We start from the raw sequence: 21870 nt of genomic DNA on the forward strand, positions 1-21870 counted from the left end.
TTTGTTTTCATTTTGTGACACAAATCTGTGACACAATCTTTGTCTTTTTTTGCTTCAGGAGTGTTTTACCACAAATTGATTCTTAACCGTTAATAAATAACGTTGGAATTAATTCTGCCATCAAAAAAAGAATAAGAGTTGTCATCTTTATCGTTTTTCATAAGCAAAAGAACTAAAACCTACCCCAAATTGTAGCACATATGGAAAGTAAACAGAGGATAAGAGATCGTGTCTTCTGTCCCTTCATGTCTTCGTTGATTTATTCATTTCAAACTGACAATATAAAAAGAGGGGAGAAAACCTTTTTTAATGCAGGTAGAAGATTTGCCCTAGCTGTGTTGTTTTCTTTGTACAGTTTATCAAGGCCTGTATCATGCTTTTAGTTTGCAATAAATTGGGACGAGATTTTTGGCCCTTACTATACGTTTTAGAATGGTTGAGGGCCTCTCATTACAATGTAATCCACTTTCTATTTATTTTTCATATGTTAACCCTCAGTGCTATTACAAGGCTAGGAAAAAATAATCTTCAAAATTCATGAATAGGACACCAAGGGAAAATGGTCAAGTGCCTTTTCCAAAAGGATGTAAAATGTCCCTTGTCAAGCCAGATTTTTCCATTTCCTGAAACAGATTCCTTGTTACTGCAACATAGTTTTCTTATTAATGCAACTTTTTTCTTTTTAAATTTGCAAATGCTGCAGGCGTAAAGAGTCTTTACTTGATCAAAAGTGCATTTGCTGAACTTGCAAAAATGTGTCTAGGGTCTAGGAAGTATAGGGTAGGAATGCAGAGGAGGCTCTCCCATCCGCTTTGCTGATTTGCCAGTTAAATGACAATGAACTGAAGAAGCTCACATGCAGAATGACACAAGAATAATCATACTATAACTGACAGACCATGCTCTTCCTCCATCCACATAAACTACTTCAAAATACAGCACTACATGGTGCTCATGAATTAGCACCATTATGGGTCATGAAGAAATTACCTCATGACTCATATAGCTTGAAAAGAGTCTAAAAGTCTTCCTCTACTACTCCTCTCCTGAGAGGAGAGCTCTACGTACCATTCCTAACTTAGACAGGGCACAGTCTGAGCTGGGCTTGCTAATTGGTTTATATGCTACATCAATACTGAACAATAATTTTGACTGGTGTGTGCAACTGTATTTGTGGAGGATGAGAAACTTACATCCCAAGGGTTTTTGCATCTTACTTCTTCTGTAAAGCTAGGGTGATTTTGTCATTACTTTTTCATTGGGGAACTGGGGTGATATGACACAAAGTATTAAACCTGAGACAGAGGTGATGCAAGAGTAAAACAAACACCGTATGTAAAACTTATGTACCGCTAGCTATGCCCAGTAGCAGCAATTGCCAGTATCTGCCTTCTTTTCTCCTTGTATTGGCAAGTGATGTGCATCACATTTTCTTGGATGACACATTTGTTTATTTGTCCTTCGCTCCATCACTTCTAGCTTGATAACATAACAAGCTGTGTTTGAGGCTTGAATTTCAGAAACTGCAATCATTACTAAATTCCCCTAACTAAGTGATCTGCTGTATTTAAGAGAGAGCTTGCGGAGTTTGGCAGAGGTGATCTGGGAATAATGTGATTCCAACACTACCTCTGTGCTGTCTGTGTGGTCTGCATCAGGGAGCGAAGCCTGGACAGTGCAGCTTGCCTTGCCTGTTTGAGTTGTATTCCATAACACTACTGAACTACAGAGCTGGAAATAATGAGCTAAAAATTTCCCTGCTCAGCACAAATCTTAGCATTGGATCTTCATATTGTAGCGTGTAAAGAAAAATATTTTTCTTGGCCTGCATAATAACAGCAATTATAGTTACGAAGAATTCAGGATTTTAGTCGATTTACTTCAAATCTAAACTCTCATTATCTTGTGGTTTCTTTGCATCACAATTAAGGCCGTTTCACTCAGTTTTTCTGCAGAAGCATGGAGAGTGTTGGCTCTGGACAGTCTGCTTTTTAGCAGCGGCTCTGGGGTCTTACAGGCGTGAAGAATACATATGTTGATGGTTAGTCACTGCCAAGCACTGAAGAAATACACGTTTCTTATTGTTACGGATCTAAATGGCATAATCAAGAAATTATGTGCAAAGTCTCTGCTTTGAAAGATCAGTATGGAATAATTTATACAGACATCATGAAAATAGAAACAAGATCACTGCAGTAATGTGAGTTACTCCTACTCCCGTTTTCAGGGGATGCATTTCCTACAGAAATATAACATGATAATAACAGCACATTTCAAGAATGCGCTCATTTAGGAAAACTAGAAATGCCTGAGCATGTCAAGTTTTACCAGCGAGCAAACACAACAACTGCATGTGTAAAATTCTTAACTCTTTTTTTTCCACATATTGATAAAACTCCGTGCTAGCCATACTGGTACTAACTTTCTGGAATTTTCCCACTGAATCTTCAGGAGACATTTTCTGTAGTAGAAAATAGTTGTAGCTCTCTGCCTTCTCCCAACGCACCCCCTATGCCTAACACCCTAACCCCATGCTTCGGTTGATGAGAAATACTCCTGAAGAAAGAAGGCTCCCACACTACAACCATACAAAGTTTTCTTTAGGATGCAGACCTGACCCGCAATTTTTACTTCACAGATACAACCTGTGCCCCTTCCCCCCATTTCCGCTCATACACTAAGAGCAACAGAGAGGTGTTATAAGAATTTATTTTTCTTTCTGCAGGCTATCTGCACTTTCTGCAACTTTTCTGCAGTTTAACTGTCCCGCCTCACGCGGAGGGCTGGAGGCGGCCATTACATGCCATTGCTCCCGCCCCAGTGGCAGTCACATAGCAATGACGCCTAACGCCGGCGCCATCTTCTCTCGGCGCCATCTTCTGCCGCCCGCCGTCTCCATGGTAACCAAGAGGCCTCCCCATCGCTGGCAGCGCGGTGATTGGGCGTTGACTTCCGCATGCTCCGCCGCCATTGGTGGCTCGGAGGAGGGGGCGGGCGGCGATTGGTGAACGCGGTTGCCATGGTTACGGGCGGCGGCGGCGGGGGGCTCCGAAATGGCGGCGGAGCGGGGCCCGGGCGCAGCCTACCAGGCCTTCGTGCTGATGGAGGAGCTGCGGGACAAGCTGAAGCTGCTGGGCTGCGAGGAGGAGGAGGCACTGCGGCGACACAACATGCGCCCGCTCTCCAGGTGCCCTCTGAGGGGGGCATGTGGCCGCGGCCCGGAGGCGTTGGGGTGGGCAGGTGGCCGAGGGCCCGGCGGGGCGGCGAGGTGCTGGGCCGGGCACCACAGGTGGAAGCAGGCCGAGGAGCGGAGCCAGCGCCTCCCCTCGCCAGGGACAAAGCCCGGCACGTCGAGATCAGGGGGTGGGGGCGAGGAGAAGGGACCACCACGCAGATGGCATGCTTTAAAAACAAACAAAAGAAAACAACAACAACAAAAACACAAAAGCAAACAAAAAAAACCTGCATTTTGTCTGCTTAAGAGCTCTGCGTGTGACTTTGGAACTGCCAGGAGGTGTAACTTTATTATGGTGAGAGATGGAGAAACTTTGGTAATGCGACCGATATCTTCTTAGCACCTAGCTGCCCTGATGACTTTCAGATCCATCCAACAATGTCAACCAGGTTCAACAGCAGCGTATCCCACACCTAAATTTTCTGTACGCAGCAGTTTGGTGATGGGAAAAGTGTAGTCCCAAGAATTCTCTTGTTGAAGGAGAGGCCCAAAGATGAGCTCGGTAGTTATAAGCTGGTTTTAGCCAGCTGTCTGACCACCTGTATATGTGGAGCAAGGAAAACAGACCTTGTCCACCTGAGCGAGTGCCGTGTCTGCAAAGGGAAGTGCTTGGTTCTGAGTATCCCATGTACACACAATGTGTATTTTGAGGGACTAACTATGGTCTCATTTTATGGACTAAATGCTTATCGGGGCTCATTAGGTATGCCAACAGACCATATTTTTTCAGTTCAGTTTGATTCAAAATAAATTCAGTTACTCTACCTCGCTCCCTGAAGTGACCCAAAACACTGTGGGTAAGGGCGAGTGGAAGAATCCCTTCAGAAGCAAGTTCCTGATCTGAGCTGTACACCAGTCTCTTGCCTACCTACTAGCTGAGGAAGGCAGTAAGGGGAAGAGATCTGGGGAGTTCGGAAGCCAGAGGAACTGGATGTATTGCCATTATCAGGAAGAGCAGTTGGAGATGTTAAGAAAGGCACAGGCGGCAGGGTTATTCTGGTACAGTGGCAAGGATGAGGACAGCACGCAGACATCAAGCAATGGCGCTTCAGTAAGCTTGCTTTCCCATCCTCACAGAAATGCCATTCAAGTTTTCATGTGGTCTGTTGGTGCAAAAAAAAAAAACAACAAAAAAAACCCAAAACAAAACAAAAAAATAACAAAAAAATATTTTTAACAAGGCATATTCATGTCCCAGCTATGGACACTTTTCTTTAAGTATATGTCTAGACTCCATTTAATGAGCAGAAAGAAGTATGCACTTCTGAAGCATTTTTCTGTGTGGTCTAAAGTAGAAAAAAAAATAGACAAATTCACCCTGGCTTCCCTTGTCATGCGTACAGGTGTAAAACTTGAGCAATAGATCATTTTAATTTCATTTTTGAAGTGGGCTGTTTGCTGTGTGTTGTTGTCAGTAGTTACCAGTCCCTTTTACTAATCTGTTCAGGGGTTGTTTTTGAAATTTAAATTTTGTCTTTCACTCTAAATCACTCGCCCTGTGAGAAATGCCTGAGACTGAACAAGCCTTATCTTGTTCACAGCCTGCAAGTTATTGGCGATTACAGATCTTTGACTTCAGATTCTTTTGAGCTTTTCAGTATTTTATATTATGTAAGTGACATTTGAATGGATACATTTATTGACTCTTAATTAGTGTTATATTATTGGGCAGTGGGATAGATTCTGCTTCCCTAAAATTCAATGGGAAGGGAATTGAGCTCAACAAAATTTCAGACTGTTCAGGTAAATAAGAGAGGTAACTTGGCTTTATATGGAAATGTTCATTTACTGGTGTCTAACTGAAGCTGCGTAATCTTCCTAGTAGGGGAGAGGAGTACCCAGGTTTAGTTTGATTCCCTACAAGTCTAATATTGATTAAAACTTGCTCAAAGCAAGAAACAGATAAGCTGCATGTGGAAAATGCAGTCTACTGCAGTTATGTGTGAAACTAGAGATCCTGAATGTAGTTCAAATGGTTTACTGTCTGAGGATGTCAGTTAAAGAATCTGTTTTCCTAGCCTATGCTGACCTATACTCCTAGTTTGGAGTACATTATTTACCGTTTTCCTCCTTTTTAAACAGGCACTACTTTGCACTGCCCACTAATCCTGGTGAGCAGTTCTTTATGTTTTGCACGCTTGCCGCTTGGCTGATCACTAAAGGAGGACATCCCTTCGAGCAGCCACAAGAATATGATGACCCCAATGCAGTAATATCAAACATACTCTCAGAACTGCGTTCATTTGTAAGTGTTGAACATGCTGTTTTTCCAAGTGAATTTCAAGCATAGGCATCACTTCAGAAATATCAGTAATAACACATTTCCTCTCCTGTCTGATTCTGTTCCCAAGGACTGGACAGACTTTTCCTTTCTATGTGTTTGTTCAATATTAATTAGAAGCTTATACTGTCTGTACCTTCTTGCTAATATTTTGGCACTACGAAAAATGGTCTTACATTATTATATATAGTTCTAATTAGTTTTGTTCCGCAACCTATGAAATGGATTAAATCAGGATTATTTCTTGTTGTGCCACATATGCTAGTTGTTTGTAGTAGTGTAATATACATAGATTTTATCTTGAAAATTTACAGTGCTTATGATCCTGCTGCTGCCAAAGTCAAAAGTATAATTCATGCTAAAGGAAATGGTTTAAATTGTATTCATGTTTGTGTTGTGTTTTTTTCTTGTTGGAAAGTGAATCATTCAGGAAAGTGAATGATCTCATGGAAGATTCTACTGTGGTGCAGCTGTGAATGATGTTAAGAACACCCTTCTCTTAAGTAGTTAGACAGCAATAAATAATAATAAAATATTTTTAAATAATTCTGGTACAAACAAGGCAGCATTGAAAAGCCATTAATTAAGTCTCTGTACCTGAGTTCCTCTGTACCTGTTGTTACCTTGCCAGGGTGTCACTTTTGTGCTTGACTGTCTAGCTCTCATGCAGCTTCTGACTCTTCTGCTCACTATGAGTGTCTTCTTACCAGGTGCTTTAAGATTTCTACACTGCATCTGTTCCTTGAATTGTTCTGTTTTCCCTTCTGTTGCATGACTAGAGCTCCATGGGGGAAGAATATGAATTAACATTGGTAAAATTATGATCACAATGGACACTTGGTTTTAGTGTAAAAATCTGGTAACCTCTGTGGGAGGAAACTCTGACTGTTTGGTAGCCATTAGTAAACGGCATATTTCTTTGTTTTAGGGAAGGCCTGTGGATTTTCCTCCCTCAAAATTAAAAGCAGGTTATGGAGAGCAAGCATGTTACGTTCTTGATTGTTTAGCTGATGAAGCCTTGAAATACAGTGGCTTTAGCTGGAAAAGGTACAGTACGCTTTTAAGAATCCTCCCTTATGCATTATCTTCCAAGGAACAAATGTAAATAGTTGTAAAGGGCGGCACACAAAACGTAATATTGACCAGAAATCTTCTACTTGATGTTTCATGAGGTGCAGAATTCAGAAGTGGGACAAAGTAGTCCGTAATGCAATTTCATGCAATTTAGTCTCTTACCAGCAAGGGTGAGTTTGGGCCCTTAGTAGACTTAACTAATTAATAAAGATTTGACCGATTGCCTCTTTTTGGTCACTTTCCTGTGTGTAGCTGCTTGTTATTCTGACATTTGGGATGAATAGTATCCATCTGTTTAGGTCCTATCAATCAATAGATAGATTGTTGATCTCTTCAGCTGTAGGTACGCACAGAATGTAATCAGGTTACAAGCAGACTACAGTAATTTTGAGTATTTAATCCAAAGGAAATCTTCAGAGAATTTAAATGACGAATAATTTCAAGTGTATGAAAACTTGTTTAAAAATACTATTGATTTCATCCCTTCCGTCTGGTGGGTTTTGAAATGGTAGAGCGAATTAATTTCTACCTCCATAATACTTTACTGTTACCTCTGTTTAGTACACAAGTTCCACTTTAAGCCAGAATTAAGTTTGTGGGGATTTGGACTAGAATTTTAAAGAGTTAGACCAAAGGAGAAAATGAATGAAAACTTAATCCCCCGGATGTCTTGGCATTGTGAATATCCTGTACTGCTTGGCATAATAACTAACCCTCACTGTTAAGACAGCCCAAGGTAAATCACTTTTAAGGGCAAACATTAATTTCATTTGTTTATATGTGTGAAACAATGACTGTCTAGTCATTTTCCATGTCATCCTTACTTCTCATGAAATCTTTTGTTTGCTTGGGCGCAATTTACAGAAGTATTTCCAATTTATTGTGTTTATAAGGTCAGCTCTTCTTTGAACTTATTTCAGACCAGTATATCCAACAGAAGAGCTAGAAGAAGAAGAAATAACAGAAGATGATGCAGAATTAACACTTAATAAACTGGAAGAGGATGTCGTGGTAGGTTTACTTGACTGGTTTTCATTATATTAGTATTGGCCAACCATGAGGAAATTTTTACTTGCTGTTCATTTTGTTTGGCCTTAAGAAGCCTTTTCTACTTGTTATTCCATCACCTTTGTTTCCTGTGTCTTCTTTCGTTCATCTTCTGTTCTGCATCATCACCTTCTCTGTAGGGTTGTTCTTTTCAGGTAAGGTGGTTTACTCTTCAGGACAGAGCATTTGTTATTGTGTGCGTTTAAATTATTATAAAGTGAGGTTGAATCTAACAATACATTGAATTACATAGATTGAGAATTGTTTGGTTTCTACTGAAACAAGCTGTTGTTGATGTTAAATAAAACTTGAATCAATCCACATCTACAGAGTTGGCTAATATCTGATTTAAATTTGCCCAGCACTTAATAAAGTGATCACTATTGTTACTCAGATTTCAGTGCAAATAGGAAACAGTATCTTTGGCACTTAGTTAGTCTTAAGATTTGGGAACAAGGTAGGTGGAAAAGAACTTCTGGGAACTGAGTATTTGTTTAAAAACAATGTTGAAGACACAAATAAAGGTTGCAGAATTGTTTCTGAAAAGAAAGGTCATGGCATCAGTATGTATTCCATGAATGAAATATTAACATTCTCTCATCACTTTTGACAGCAGAATAAGACTCTGTACCTTTTTTCAGCAAGATGGCAATGCTTGAGAATCAACTTCTTTATTTATTCCTGCTTTTTAGCTATAATAATTGCAGTCATGTCATCACGTTTATGAAACAATCCACAAAATATGCCTGTAAATTCAAATATGTTTCTTGCGCTTAATGCTGGATGGATGTTGAACAGAAGTTGTTTCCTGTTGAAAGACTTACTCAGAGGATTATTTTTGTGAGAGCTGGAGTCTCGCTGTCTGTAAACTGGTATAATGTGATCACAAGATTTCATCATTTTCACAGGCCTCTGTCAGTCTTCTCAAAGTGAGTCTTTACTGCTGACTTAAGACTTTTCAGGAGAGTGAAGTTATATAAAGATGCTTAAAGTGAAAATGACAAAAAAGAGTTCGTTTCACATCTGTTTTCTCCAAAATCTGATGTTTCTGTACAAAGTTAATTTAGATCAGAACCAAAATATTGAAAGCTGTGACCCTGGAAATGCTCGCTTGCTTGGTCAGTGAGTTACCTGCAGGGAAGACAGTTTTGTGGAGTTAAGGCCCAGAAATACTAGATAAAAATGCCATAGCTGTCCCATTTTTGTGTCCACATTTTTCAAGTGCTTGGGAAAAACTAAAGGTCATAAAAGTTAGTGTCAGTAATGTTACCATATGGCTCTGATTGCAGTCCCAGTTTATATGCCACAATAGACTACAAGATTGTAACAGTTGAAGAGTTTGATTCTCTTCTCTTACAGTTTTCTTAAGTACTGTGCTATTTTTATCATTTTTATTAGCCAAGAAAAATTCCATCCTTCTATTCTTAAGTTTCATACAATATGCAAGTATTAGGGTGTGGGTATCGCTGTCTGGTTGCATTTTTGTTGGCTTTGAAGCTGACCCAAAAAATTATTGAATAATTCTGAGAACAATCAGAGACATTATATGTTGCATATTTAACAAGCCTCGGAAATGTCAGCTGTTGGCTAAAAACTTTCAAAAAAAAAAAAACAGCTTTAAAAAAAAAAACAACAACAAAAAAACGAAAACAGTCAGCTGCCTGCTCGTTCCCTCCTCTTGTTAAGGTCTAAGCTGTTTATATTGGGAAGTGGGGAGGAAACAGTTAGCCAAAGCGCACCTTAAACCCTTCAAAGAACCTCTGGATTTACTCTCGGGTAGTATCCTAGTCCATAATTTTCACATCTAACATGGTCCATTAGCCCTTCTTCATTTTTGTTTTAGTAAAACCACTGAGCTAGGTTTATACCAAGCAGGTAACTACTTCTTGGAGCCCCTCATGGCTCTACAGGGATTAGTTATATGAAGATGTAAACCTTTTCCCAGTCCGTTTTTGCTGCCAATATGTTGATATGTCCTGGTTGTATTAGTTGTATCCAAAACTTAATTTAGCAGTATTTCCAGTAGTTAAATGCTAATGATGAGTTTGTTGGGTTGTTCTTCTAGATTAGATTCTTCTGAATAAAATTGATGAGGCTGACAGAGACAAGCCTAGTTCTGAAAATCTTGGGGAATTAGATGAAGAAGTAGTAGCCAGCCCAAGGCAATCTTTATAATTTAGTTCCTTGGTTCTGATAATTAGTCTTTTTTATTGCTGTTGTTTTGGTAGTGTTGTAATACATTCTTCTAAGTGTTGCACAGATGCATATTGTTCATTTAGCAAATGATACTCCTAATCTAGTCACCATTAATTCTTTGCAAGTGTTCAGGTGGCTAGGGTCCAAATGTGCCAAAATAAACTAAGATAGGGGAAGTGGTCACTGGTAGACAAAGACTATGTAAGGTACAGGAATAAGCTCCCAGGTTTTCACTATTTGAGTCACGAAAGGTTCTACACTCAGACCAGTGTTATTGCAGTGCTTGTGATTTGTCTAGAAGGAAGTTGAATGATTAAATATAACTTTGGTGGAAAAGACAACAGCAGACTGAGAAGTTAACTGTAGTAGGATGAACTGTACAAGGGTGAAATGCATGGGTGATAAAATGGCAGGTGAAGTTCAGTATAGATGAGTGGAGGATAACAAAGAGGAAAAACATCCTTTACTTGTGCAGTGATGGTCTTTAAGCTGATTATTGTCACTGATGAATGCAATTTGAGCCTTTAATACATAATTCTCTAAAACTATCAGCTCAGTGTGCAGTGTAATGTGCAACGAAACAAATTGATTGTCTCAGTATGAAATGCAGTATTCTGCAGGCTTAAAATATGGCTTCATTATGCAACTAATCTGTACTGAAGGATCTGTGGTTTGGGTTTTTTGGGGGAGGGGGTTGGTTTGTTTTTTACTGCAAAATTTTATACGAAGCATAATAGTTTTAAGGTAACTGTAAGTTCTTGCTAATGGCCCATTTGTTGTAATGGAGCTGAGGGGTTTTTTTAGCTGGTTGGTTTAGTTTTCAAATACTGTAGCACCTCCAGAGAAATGTGGGATAGCTTTTGTCTTCTAGCTTGTTCCAAATGTTGTGTACTTGTAAGATTTTAAGTAAATGCAAACTCTGTTATCAAAAACTTCCCAAGTCTTTTGTTCAGAAATTTTGAATTTAATACTCCTTGGCCTGTGCTCCTGCAAATAAAAGTTTTGAAGAAAGATTGTACGCTATTTACTGATGTCTCTTTACAACATTTCTTAAGGAAGAAGAGTCAGACAATGAAGAAAATTTCATTGATCTGAATGTTCTGAAGGCACAAACCTACAGATCGGTAGGTTGTTACTTGTCACTCCTCCCTTGGGACATTTGCACATCTTTAGCAGCAACTTATTTTGGTTGAAGTCCAAAAATACATACATAGTCCAAGCTTGAAAAAACTTTCCAACTGAAATAAATCGTCTTATTTTAAAAGAAAACTGCATCCAATTTCTAAACAGTTATCACTACAACATTGATAGAAACATTTGCAATAGTTTTTGCAGAGACTTTTAAAAAGCATGGCAATAGTTTTTAAATATAATTTAATTATTTTTCTTTTTTTTTCTGGAATGCATTATAATTTTTATTAGTTTGAATTCTAAACATGGTGAGAAAGTATATTTATTTTAATTCCTAATACTTAAGAATTCAAAGAAGGGCATTAAAAATACAATTGAAACTGTAGTTCTAGTGGATATATGTATTTTTCTGTAACACTGTAAGCCATCCTAACATGATTTCTAACAGTTATCACTGTGTATGAGGATTATGTTTTGTATATAAACTTTGTGATTTTTATGCAGGACATGAATGACTCTACAAAACAAGAAGAAATCTTACAGTCCACGACAGATGCGGCAGAATGGAATCTGGAAGTGGAACGTGTGCTTCCACAGCTGAAAGTTACGGTCAGGACTGACAATAAGGTATGTGAGAGTGTACTTTTGTTTGTATGCATGGTGATTAAAATGCAGTTTGAATCAGCAGTGTTGTTGATTTACCATTTGCAATTCTTTTTCTTCTTTTGTCATGCCAAGAATTGGGAGTAAAGGACTCTCCAATGCTATTTCTGTATATTTATTTAGTGGAAACTTCTAAAATGGTTAAATACTTCCGAAAAATTGTACCTTCAGTCTAGCAGCTCTTAAAACATCTTCCTGGAAGACAACCGAGGAGCTTCTTATTTTACAACTGTTCAATTTTTCAACTACTTAAAAGGTTGATTTCATGGAATTCCTCTTGCTGAACTTTAAATTATGATAAAGTAGGTCTGTACCTCTGATCAGGAGCTTTCCTTACGTTTAACAAAACAAATAGTACTTTTTCAGTTGATTTTACCTACCTAGCCAGATAGCTACCTCAAGATGAAATTCATCATTTCTTCTCTCTATGGAGAAAAATGTGTATTTCTCTCCATAATCTATTCCAAGGAGTCTAGAATGAGCATCTCAGAAGCAGACATCTGTCTTTGGCACATCAACATCCAAGCCTTGGACTTATTCCTGGCATTGCCTCAAGCATTCTTTCTAAGAGCTCATATAACATGCATAGATCAGTGCAGTATTGAAATTGCTCATTTGTAGTGGCCCAACTAGTTGGATTGTTGGGAGCAGTCTGCAGTGATTCAGAATTCAATGAAGGATAACTGTCTTGCCAAAAATAGAGTAAGCTCTCAATGCTCTGTTAAATTGCTTCCCTGTGTTATGCTACACTGCATTCTTCAATGTGAAGAATTTCCTGGTTTGAGCCACCTTCCTCTAGTCCTTGGCAAGCCCATCTGTTACAGAGAGCAACACTCCTGATTCTCACAGTAAGAAATTAAAGCTTAATAAAGATATACATTAAAAAGTAAAGCCACTGTGGGAACAGAGTTTTGCTAGCTTCCAGTTTAGTGCACTGTTCCTTGGCTTTAAGGAATACACCAAAATGAATATGAAAATATGATTCGTCTTTTTCTAACTTCTGTACTTTCATGCTTTCAGAAATAAAAGAAGTATTTGGCCTTTTTTCATTCTGTAAGAAAAGCATCATGTTATGTTTTGTAAGCTGTGCATATATCCATAGTACCAGGAGAGGTTAATGGTTTAACTAGACAGCAATAGAAACTACAACTTAATTTTGAAGTTCTTCGCAGGGATGGGAGGTAGGGAGTTGTGTATATGTTGTTGTTTTTATTTTAATACTGCAAAGTTTGGCAAATAGCTAACAGTTGTCACCAGAGCAGGAAAAAAAATCTTGAGTCTGCTGCAAACGTAAACCTCAACACACAGTATAAGCATGTTTTCTCTACTAAACTTTATTCTGTTCCTGAAGAGAATAGTGGGCAGCAGCACAACTGTAGCCAGCAAGTGAGCTTATGGGCTGAACAGCTGTTGGAGATGCTCAGCTGTGCTCATCTGAGGTGGTGAGACAGAAGCACCAGTCCTTTGGTAGTTATGTGCAAGGGGAATAGCCCCATTTCAAATCAGTGGAACTGCCTGTGATTGAAGGATGACACATGTTTAAGTGTGCAGCTGTTTTAATCCAGGATTTCTTTTGTTCCTGTTATGAGACATTATAAGTGGTCACACCCTCCAGGAGTTCCAGGCCTGGGAATTCCTCTTGCTCACGTCCTGCAGCCCAGCCCCATGTGCCTGGGGGACCTTGGCATTCTCATCCAGACCGATGGATGCTGCTGCTGCTTTCCTGTTTGCAGATTCAGCCAGTAGTGAAGTTAAGCAGATATTACACGCACACAGAAGATGCTGTCGTGGCCACCTACACACTACCATAAACAAGGCGCTATCTTCAGCAGCACCTATAGGACTCCCATAAAACATTAAGTACAGGCAGCCAAGCCCACTTCCTTCTCTTCAGCTAATAAAGGTTGAAGTTCACTAGCGAAAGTACACACCTCGTGCTCTCTCGACATTCATGAATCCCTCACCTGTCAGCACGGTCCTTCTCAGTGTCTAACACCCCTACCTGGATCTGGGGCCACCTTGTCTGTTTCACTGCCCTTCTTCTTGCTCACTGGTGCGTCTTGATGCTTGCTAGCCAACAGCCCCAGTGGCTGAGACCCTCACCTACTCCAGTGGCTGGCACCAAGACCCAACTCGTGCCAGCTGCAGGCACAGGGACACCTACAGCCCTGGCCTGACTCCAGTTGCTGGCCCTCTAGGTACTCCTGCTGGTCACCCCGTAACTGGCAGCCTGAACACAAGCCACAGGGCCTGGACAGATGTGCCCCCAAGAGCTGTGGCACTCCAGCTCCTGGCACGGAGAGCCCCACTCACACCAGTTGCCAGCACCAGGGGCCCACAGGGTGCCCACGCCCCCCCGGGTCTGACTCCAGTTGCTGTCATTGTATCCACACTCGCTAGCAGCTGGCACTTAGTCCTTGCAGCAGGTGAACCCACATGGGATAGAGAGTGACTACACAGAAAGACCATGAAGAAAGAGTTTAATAAGAATGTAGGACTTGCTGCAGTGATCAAGCACAGGGCTCAGTCAGACAAGTGTGCTGACCGGCAGTGGTTTACACATGGCCAACCTCCCTGTCTCTTCTCTGCTTTGTTCCTCCTCAGTCCCCTTCCCCTACAAACTATGCATTCACCAGTTTGCATAGTTGCACCGACCCTTGGCCCTAATATCCAGGATTCCTAGGTTTGCATTCTTTTCAGTTACAAAGTGCAGTTGTGCCGCCTTTGAAGTGATGCCTGCAGCTTCTTGATAGCTCATTGGTTACTGTGACTGATGAGGTCTGTTTCTTGTCAGTCTCCCTTACTGTTTTTCTGACAGGTCTGTGTCTTTGTATGTTTTTTATTCCCTCCCCTTTTTCCTTATCATCCCCTTTTGACAAGGTCTTCAATTAGATAATCTTACTGAAATCAGCATTCTCGCATTCCTTATGCCCTTACCTAATAGCGTAACTGGCAAGATGTGTGTTTCTTGTTATTGTCTCTGTTATTGTTTGTCAGTCAGGCTTGTGCCTCTTTGGTTTGCTTCCCATTTTTCCTTATCATCCTGTTTGACAAGGTCCTTCATCAGGTAATCTTACTGAAGCAGTGATTTTCTGCATACCCTTACAGTACCTGCTTTCCAAGAAAGTATCCTAGGGTTTGATTTCAAGCAATAAAGACTTGTTAACATCAGTTTTCTTGACACCTAGACCAGTACAGTGCCAAAAAGTTTTAAAAGCTTGAAAATCTTTTTTTTTTTTTTCCAACTTTGGAAATACAATACTGCAATAGCAATAATTCTGCAGTGCTACTACTCTGCTTTATTTTCAACCCATAGTCTGCAGCTGCGCTCTGGGTCTGGGAGGCATAAAAGTTCTGCATTGATAAGCATAAATTTGTGATAAATGGTGGGGAGTGGAATTGATTCCTAAGTAAAAGATGCCTATGTGTCAAGTTAAAATAGCACCGTTTCTCATTCTCCATACTTGAGTCTACGTACATTGCCTTTGAGATACCAGCTGCAAATAATTTTCCCCATTCCAATTTTGTCCCACTATCAAAAACAAGTTCAGGTATTTCTGCCTCTTTCATTTCTTTCTGTTCTTATGAAAGCAGCAAGGGTTAAGTAGGAATAGAAGATCTGATAGTCTGGAACTGGTGGTTATTGGACATTTGAAGCATGCATGTTCTCTAAGAATAAGCTGAGCTAGTACATCTGTAATCAGTATTTTCAACACTTGTGCCCATAGTGGTTTCTAGGAGAAATAGTTCCTTGAAGATCAAACAGACTCTAAAAATACAGCTACTGTGGTATTGTTGAGGATGTCAGTGTTTATGGATCTGAGTGTCACGTTGGGATATTTAGGAGATTGATAAATTGCGTCACGTTAAGCTAGTGCATCTGGATATGAACATGGCAGTTGTAGAAGGATACATGGTAGTAGTATCTATGAGAACTCACCCTTCCTTGCATACCAGCATTTGTTTAGGAAGCAGAGGTACGTAAAAGCTGTATTTACCTGTGGTTTACTTTATGGCATCTATTTTTAGGATTGGAGGATCCATGTAGATCAAATGCATCAGCATAAGGATGGAATTGAATCTTCTTTGAAAGAAACTCGGGTATGTCTTTTATATGCAGAATATTTCACCAATCTGTCTGCACTACTGTTTTCTCTTTCATTTTATATACGTTTTTTATTTCTTCATTTTAATTGCAATAAAGTTGTGAAACTGAAAAGGGAAGCATGACAATAGTGATTAGAAATAGAGGCACTGGTAAAAGATCTTGTGGGAAATAGATTTGTATATATGAGGATTAACAGAGATATGAGATTTCATTAATGTATGCATTAGCATAAGTATGTCCTGAGTGCAGAGGGAAGAATGGAATAATACAATCTGAAAATAACAGCTAATGAAAAAAAACACTTTTAAATACTGTTGCTAGAGTAACTTACCAACATTGATATTTGTAATTAATTTGAGAAAAGATTAAAGGAAGCAGTAAAGCTTGAAATACGTGTTGTAGAGCTGGGAAAAGGAAAAAAAAAAACACCACATTGGGAATATCTCTTCATTGGCCAGACATAGCATTTCTGTACTATTTTTCTCTCTCACTCATAGACTTCCATATTCTTTCTTAATTACAGCACCATTTTAATACTTTTTTGGGTATTTTTTGTATACTGTCAACACACAGAATATGATTTTCTAGGGTTACTTGGACAAACTCCATAGTGAAATCAGCAGAACACTGGAAAAGATCAATAGCAGGGAAAAGTACATCAACAATCAGTTGGAGCATTTGGTTCAAGAATACCGTTCAGCACAAGCCTTGCTCAGTGAGGTAATGCACTGATCTATTGTTGTTGCCTTCTCTAGTATTAACTTGCTATTAAGTGAGGGAGAAGGCAAAGAATTGGAGGAGTTATCTGTGAATTCTGCTTTTGGATATAACGCATGGGAGATGCTGATTGGCTGTCAGATTATATATTTTTTAAGCTAAATTAGCAATTTTTATTCAAGTATTCTGCAAGGGAAAGTAAATGTTTTCTTGCCTGAATATTATGTAAATCTGTTGCCAATTTTGAGCAGCTAGTAAATTGCTAGTTCTGCTTTTCCTGTGAAGTTCAGACATCTGCGATGAGTGGAAAAACTGCAGTTTCAGTCCAGCATTCATCTCTTACATTGATTACTCATGCTAACTTACATAAAGCTCTCTGATTACTTGTTTACTTCATTTAGTTTTTATGCCAATAGTCTAGTGTTTGTGAAGATACTTGATTCTTTGGTTAGGAAGCCTGAATAAGCTGCCATTTGGCTAGCCCTCCTGTTTGTGGTTACAACATTAAAATAAGACTAACAAAATATGACCTCTGTGCTTTCTGTTTATCTCACTGTTGAACTTTAAGAAACTTCTAGACTAATTTATTGCTGAGAAAGAACTGTTCTGGATTTCAGAATTCAGTTTGGCCTGCATTCTGGCAAATTTTCTTTGTTTGTTTCCTCATGTAAATGATTAGGAAACCTACTTCTTACTGTGTATCAGGGCTGTTACTTAAAATGTGTAAAACAGCTTTGCGTTTCTGAATGTTGGTCATTATATAGGCTGATGTTTCAAATCTTTCCCTGCATGCATAGTGCTGTAATAAACGTCATTGGAACTCTGTGGGATAAGATCAGGAATTGGGACAGACATATATAAGAAAGTTTTGACATTCTCTCTGTAAAGTTCAGATTATTTTTTTTTAATGATTCTGTTGTTTAGGTTTGAAAAACCCACTTTGTTTATTAGATGCTAAAGTGTCTGGAATGCATGTGTTTCTTCAGCTTTGTCATCACAGCAAAAAACATGTTTCTTTACAGGCTAAAGAGAAGTACCAGGAGGGAAGTGGAGGAGTAACTGAAAGGAGTAGAGTACTTTCTGAGGTAAAACATATCTTCACATTGTTTCTTTTGCTTGTTTTAAAAAGTATTCAGAGAGTTGGCGTTCAGTGTTTGCAGCTTTATAAAGTGAGTTCTTTCTGATACGTTCTTGTGTTAAAGCTTAATCTGTTTTTAGTGGAAGCAATCTAGCTCAGTCCCTAAATTTTAAACCAGTGCTGCCATTGATTTTTAACTTGTGAATTTGGGCAAACTATTCTGAGCTTTCTTTATTTTGCCAGATAGTAAAAGAAGGGAAATATTCTGTATTTTATAACCTGTCTCCTAGAATTATTGAGGATTAATCAAGTCATGTCCATAAAGTCTTTGGAAGAAGAAAAATTTAACTCTTATTTTTAGTAAAAATAAACAATAGCAATTTGAAGTTGTCATCTTGCAAGCATTTAAATGCAATATTTGACTAAAAAGTAGCTTTTCAATACCAATCAAATTATATTAACACCTGAAACTGTATTTTCTCTTTTTTTTTTAATCAGTGGTCTGACAACTTTAAAGAAAAAATCCGCAGACTCCTAATTGCCTCAACATATTGTTTCATAGTTTTCATTTAGATTTACTGACTTCAAAATATTTCCACTCTTTGTCGAATTCAGATTTTTTTAAACGATTATATTGTTTGAAACTAACTAAAGTGTCTATAATAGTCACATAAAGTAGATCACATCATAGGAATATGATGGAAATTGTAAAATAGAGTTGAGATTTTTTTAAGTAACCACAGCATTCAACCAGGGTTTTCTAGCAAAAAATCCTTAGTGCATGGCATCTGCAGAATTAGATTTTTTTTTCTATTTGACTCTCAAGGAAGTTGACATCAGATTTGTAATGTTTTTGTGCTTTGAAAAATATTAGCTGATTATTAAAGAAAAGTATGCTATCGGTAGCCTTTAAACTATGTAGATGCAGTGATGTGTATCTGAGCTAAGCTAGACACATTAGATATCACTACTGATCTGCTTTCAAGCATGCAACCAAATCTCATCCCACTTGGCAATACCAGTACCATTGCAGCTATGCAATGAAATTGCAGTGATGTTTCTTTTTCTTAATGAAAAAGGCTTACTGAAACCTTAATGAAAGGCCGTTTTTATATTAAAGGCAAAAATAGTAGGTTGTTACCTAGACTCTACTTTTGAATCACCTAGTTGCTTTTTCTTTGTCATCTACAAAGGCAAACTGGTTGATAGTCTGTGCTGAAATGTAATTTTATTCCTCATGCATGGATTTTACCTACCTATTGCCAGTGCCAGCAGGCTTGGCTGCTGCACTGCCTTTTGCTGCAGAGCTGTTTCTCAGATTTCTGCTGTCACCTGCCAAGTCCTGCCACTTTTAGAAGAGCATTTCTTGTGGTCATTTGGTGAATCATGGTCTGTGGGGGTAACAGTTCTTATTGTCTGTCCATCATGCTGCAACACTTGGATTCTCAGTAACACCATGTTGCTTGGTCAAAACTCACTGCTTTCTGCCATAATGCTTACAACTTTTTTTTAAAGGCTAATTAAAATTTTAATAATGTTGAAAAAAAATGTTCCTCTGTATACAACAATTAAGATAGATTAATTCTTTTTTTTTTAACTGACACATTCAGGAGAGAGTTTTTTTGTTTTCTCTTTTAACTTTTCACTCAACTTGTTTAATTAAGAAAAAAATCTCTAATTTAAGATTACAGAAGTATTAGAGAGAGTAAAGCAGGAAACGGAAGAGAAAGGAAGCAGTATGACTGATGGTGGTAAGTATGCTTCCATCTCAAACCATCCACCTGTTTTCTCAGTGAAAGATGCATGGTTGGTCTTCTGTTAAAAAAAAAAACAAAACACCACCGTAACCAGAATGAGTGACTAGTCTGAAATATTGGTATTAAAATTTTGAAAGGTGTCTAAGAAAACTTAGGCATCTAGCCCTCCTTGAAAAGGTTACATAAGTCTATAGAAGGTAAAAGCCCTTTTACTCTCAAATCATTACTGGCAGTAGCTATTGGATTCTCTGACTAAGGCTGGCTGGAATCAGTGAAAAAATTCATTTTGGTGCTTTGGTGTTTGGATTTTTTTAATGTTTAAAGCAATGTACCTATGTGAATTAGTATGCCTCTATCTGGGAATTCGGTGGTTTGTGTTTTTTTCTGATAAATACATTCTGCTGCAAACATATAACAGGTACGAATGCAAAAATAAATTGATGCACACTCTAGTAGTGCTAAATATGCAAGCTGAATCTGTATTTAACTGTAAACCATACAGCTAATTTACTTAAGTAGATGCAAGTGTTACTGTATAAGGAAATTTTATGCTGCCTTGCTTCACTGTGAAAGAGCTACTCAGCTGCCTCTCGACACCTTAACAGCATTATGGCATAGCCAAGGATCAGGATAAATTCCAGAGCCCAGAATTATAAGGAGCTGTAAGATACAGCAGCAGCATCTATAGGGTGATGTTAGAGGGAAGTGAGGGGTTAGAAGTAACATATGGAGCACAAAACATTATAATAACTTTTCTCAGGTAAAACGACCTCCTACTGAAAATGTCTTCAGTTCTCTATCAAACCCCAAGTCAGCTGTGGGGATGAGGCTTTCAGCTGAGCAAAACACATCATTGACAAGCCTATCTTAATGTTTATGCACATCTTTTTACAGATCTTAGTTGTCAAGAAGACAGCAAAATTGTCATCGCCATTTCTACCTTTTAAAGTGTCTTGCATGTTAAAAATGATGTATCAGTACAATCAAGTCTTTAGAGTAGAACACCCTTTTGTTCATTCAACTCTTCAATTTTAAGGAATGAATTATAGAAAATAATGCTTTTGTGCTAAGTCATCTAACACAAAGTTGCACTATTTATCTTTTCTTGGACAGCTCCTCTAGTGAAGATTAAACAGGCTTTAACAAAATTGAAGCAAGAAACCATTCAGATGGACATTCAAATTGGTGTAATGGAGCACACATTACTCCAGTCAAAGCTGAAAGAGAAATCCAATATGACTAGAGATATGCATGCGACAATGATTCCAGAACCCACAGTAGGTGCCTATTAAAATTGTTTGGAGCTCAATTGGTTTGCCCAAAATGCAATTTTCTACTGTTTGCTTTTTGGTGATTCTGGTGGTTTTCCTTTTGTTTGGGGAAAGAGGGGCGTTATTTTTTATCTCTCTTTTTTTTTTTTCTTTTTAACAAAATGTTTGTCACACACTTTTTAAAAGTAACGTTATAAACACTTTGGACTCAACATAGAGTCATGTTTAGTTTTGTGCTGTAAAGATTTACTGCAGATCCCTTCCAAATACACTAATTAGTTCTTATTAACACACGTGTCTCTCTGCTTCATTGGAGAATGTTATGGAGTGTGAATATCTATAGAATGTTACTGACAGCCTATAATCTTGATATTCTACAGTGCTGAAAGAAAATTGCTTGTAAGGGATTTGAAAAGAATTAAAATGTCTGTTCTTGCCATTTACTTACACTTAGTAGAAAGTATTTAATTGTTGACATTGGAGTGAAGATTAGTGTGAAGTAGCTTCTACTGCATCTGACATTCACATGAAGCGTGGATTCTGTTCCCAGCCCTGCACGACTTTGGTCTGTCCATGGAGTTGCTTTGTTCCTTAGCTCTGTGGTGGGTGGATACGTAGTATTTCATTCAAGAGCTACTCTGGTGATATTTCTCTCAAATTCTGAGTATTTGTAATTATTTGCAATTAGAACAAATCAGGATGGTTTCTGCATAGGTGACTAGTTGGATATATGTTTCCAGGTTATTTTGAGTCGAATGAGACAAGATTCATTTTTACTAGATTCGCAGTAATGATTTGAATTTATTCTGTGACCCTGATGTTAGGATAATGTAAGCAACTTTATTATTCTGTTTCTGTAAATTCAGTGATATAACCCTGATTAAAAGAACTGAAAAGCAGGATTTAGTCAATTGTAAAGGCGGGAGGGAGGGCAGCAGCAACAGGCTAACATTGCAATGATTTTGGCATGCTCCTAGGAGAGCCCTACACAACTTTGTGAATGGACCAACACCCTATTCTTAACTTTTCTGAGGGGAGAGGATGGAGGGATCCTCTAAGCAGACTGATAAGGATGTTTTTTGTAGACTAAGAAATTATTGTTGACTTCCTAATTTTCTTCTATGTATCATCACTGTTTTTCATAATCACTTTTTTTTTTTTTAACATTTATTAACATTGACTGAAATGCTACTTTCATTTACAGTATGTAGCAGAACTCCATGGGCATCATTTGGATAGTTTTTTATTACTGTTCTTGTGTCAGAGCATCCAATTTTGATCTCTGTTAAGGAAAAATGTTGCCAAATCTGGT

The 21870-nt window shown here is 38.4% G+C and overlaps 1 protein-coding gene across 3 annotated transcripts; it reads left to right on the forward strand.

Annotated features, from left to right (window-relative positions):
• The first annotated feature begins 3007 nt into the window (after positions 1-3007).
• Positions 3008-20847, forward strand: IFT57 (intraflagellar transport 57). Of its 3 annotated transcripts, XM_080576470.1 has the most exons (12): positions 3056-3187; positions 4777-4846; positions 5318-5480; positions 6445-6563; positions 7511-7601; positions 10889-10957; positions 11469-11591; positions 15657-15728; positions 16324-16455; positions 17475-17537; positions 19215-19281; positions 20401-20847. In XM_080576470.1, coding segments are annotated over exons 2-12 (1080 nt in total). In that variant the 5' UTR covers positions 3056-3187; positions 4777-4844; the 3' UTR covers positions 20580-20847. The 3 variants fall into 3 exon arrangements, with proteins under 3 accessions (XP_080432595.1, XP_080432597.1, XP_080432596.1); XM_080576469.1 differs by lacking the exon at positions 4777-4846 and having other exon boundaries at positions 3008-3187; XM_080576471.1 differs by lacking the exons at positions 4777-4846; positions 16324-16455 and having other exon boundaries at positions 3009-3187.
• The last annotated feature ends 1023 nt before the right edge of the window (positions 20848-21870 follow it).

The sequence above is a fragment of the Anser brachyrhynchus genome (assembly GCF_964034855.1).
Source record: "Anser brachyrhynchus genome assembly, chromosome: 1".
Lineage (NCBI taxonomy): Eukaryota > Metazoa > Chordata > Aves > Anseriformes > Anatidae > Anser > Anser brachyrhynchus.

Coding starts and splice junctions, on each gene's coding strand:
- IFT57 (XM_080576469.1), top strand. CDS start 3,054: ATGGCGGCGGAGCGGGGCCCGGGCGCAGCCTACCAGGCCTTCGTGCTG. Junction 16,456..17,474: donor CACAAGCCTTGCTCAGTGAG/GTAATGCACTGA, acceptor GTTTCTTTACAG/GCTAAAGAGAAGTACCAGGA. Junction 17,538..19,214: donor GGAGTAGAGTACTTTCTGAG/GTAAAACATATC, acceptor CTCTAATTTAAG/ATTACAGAAGTATTAGAGAG.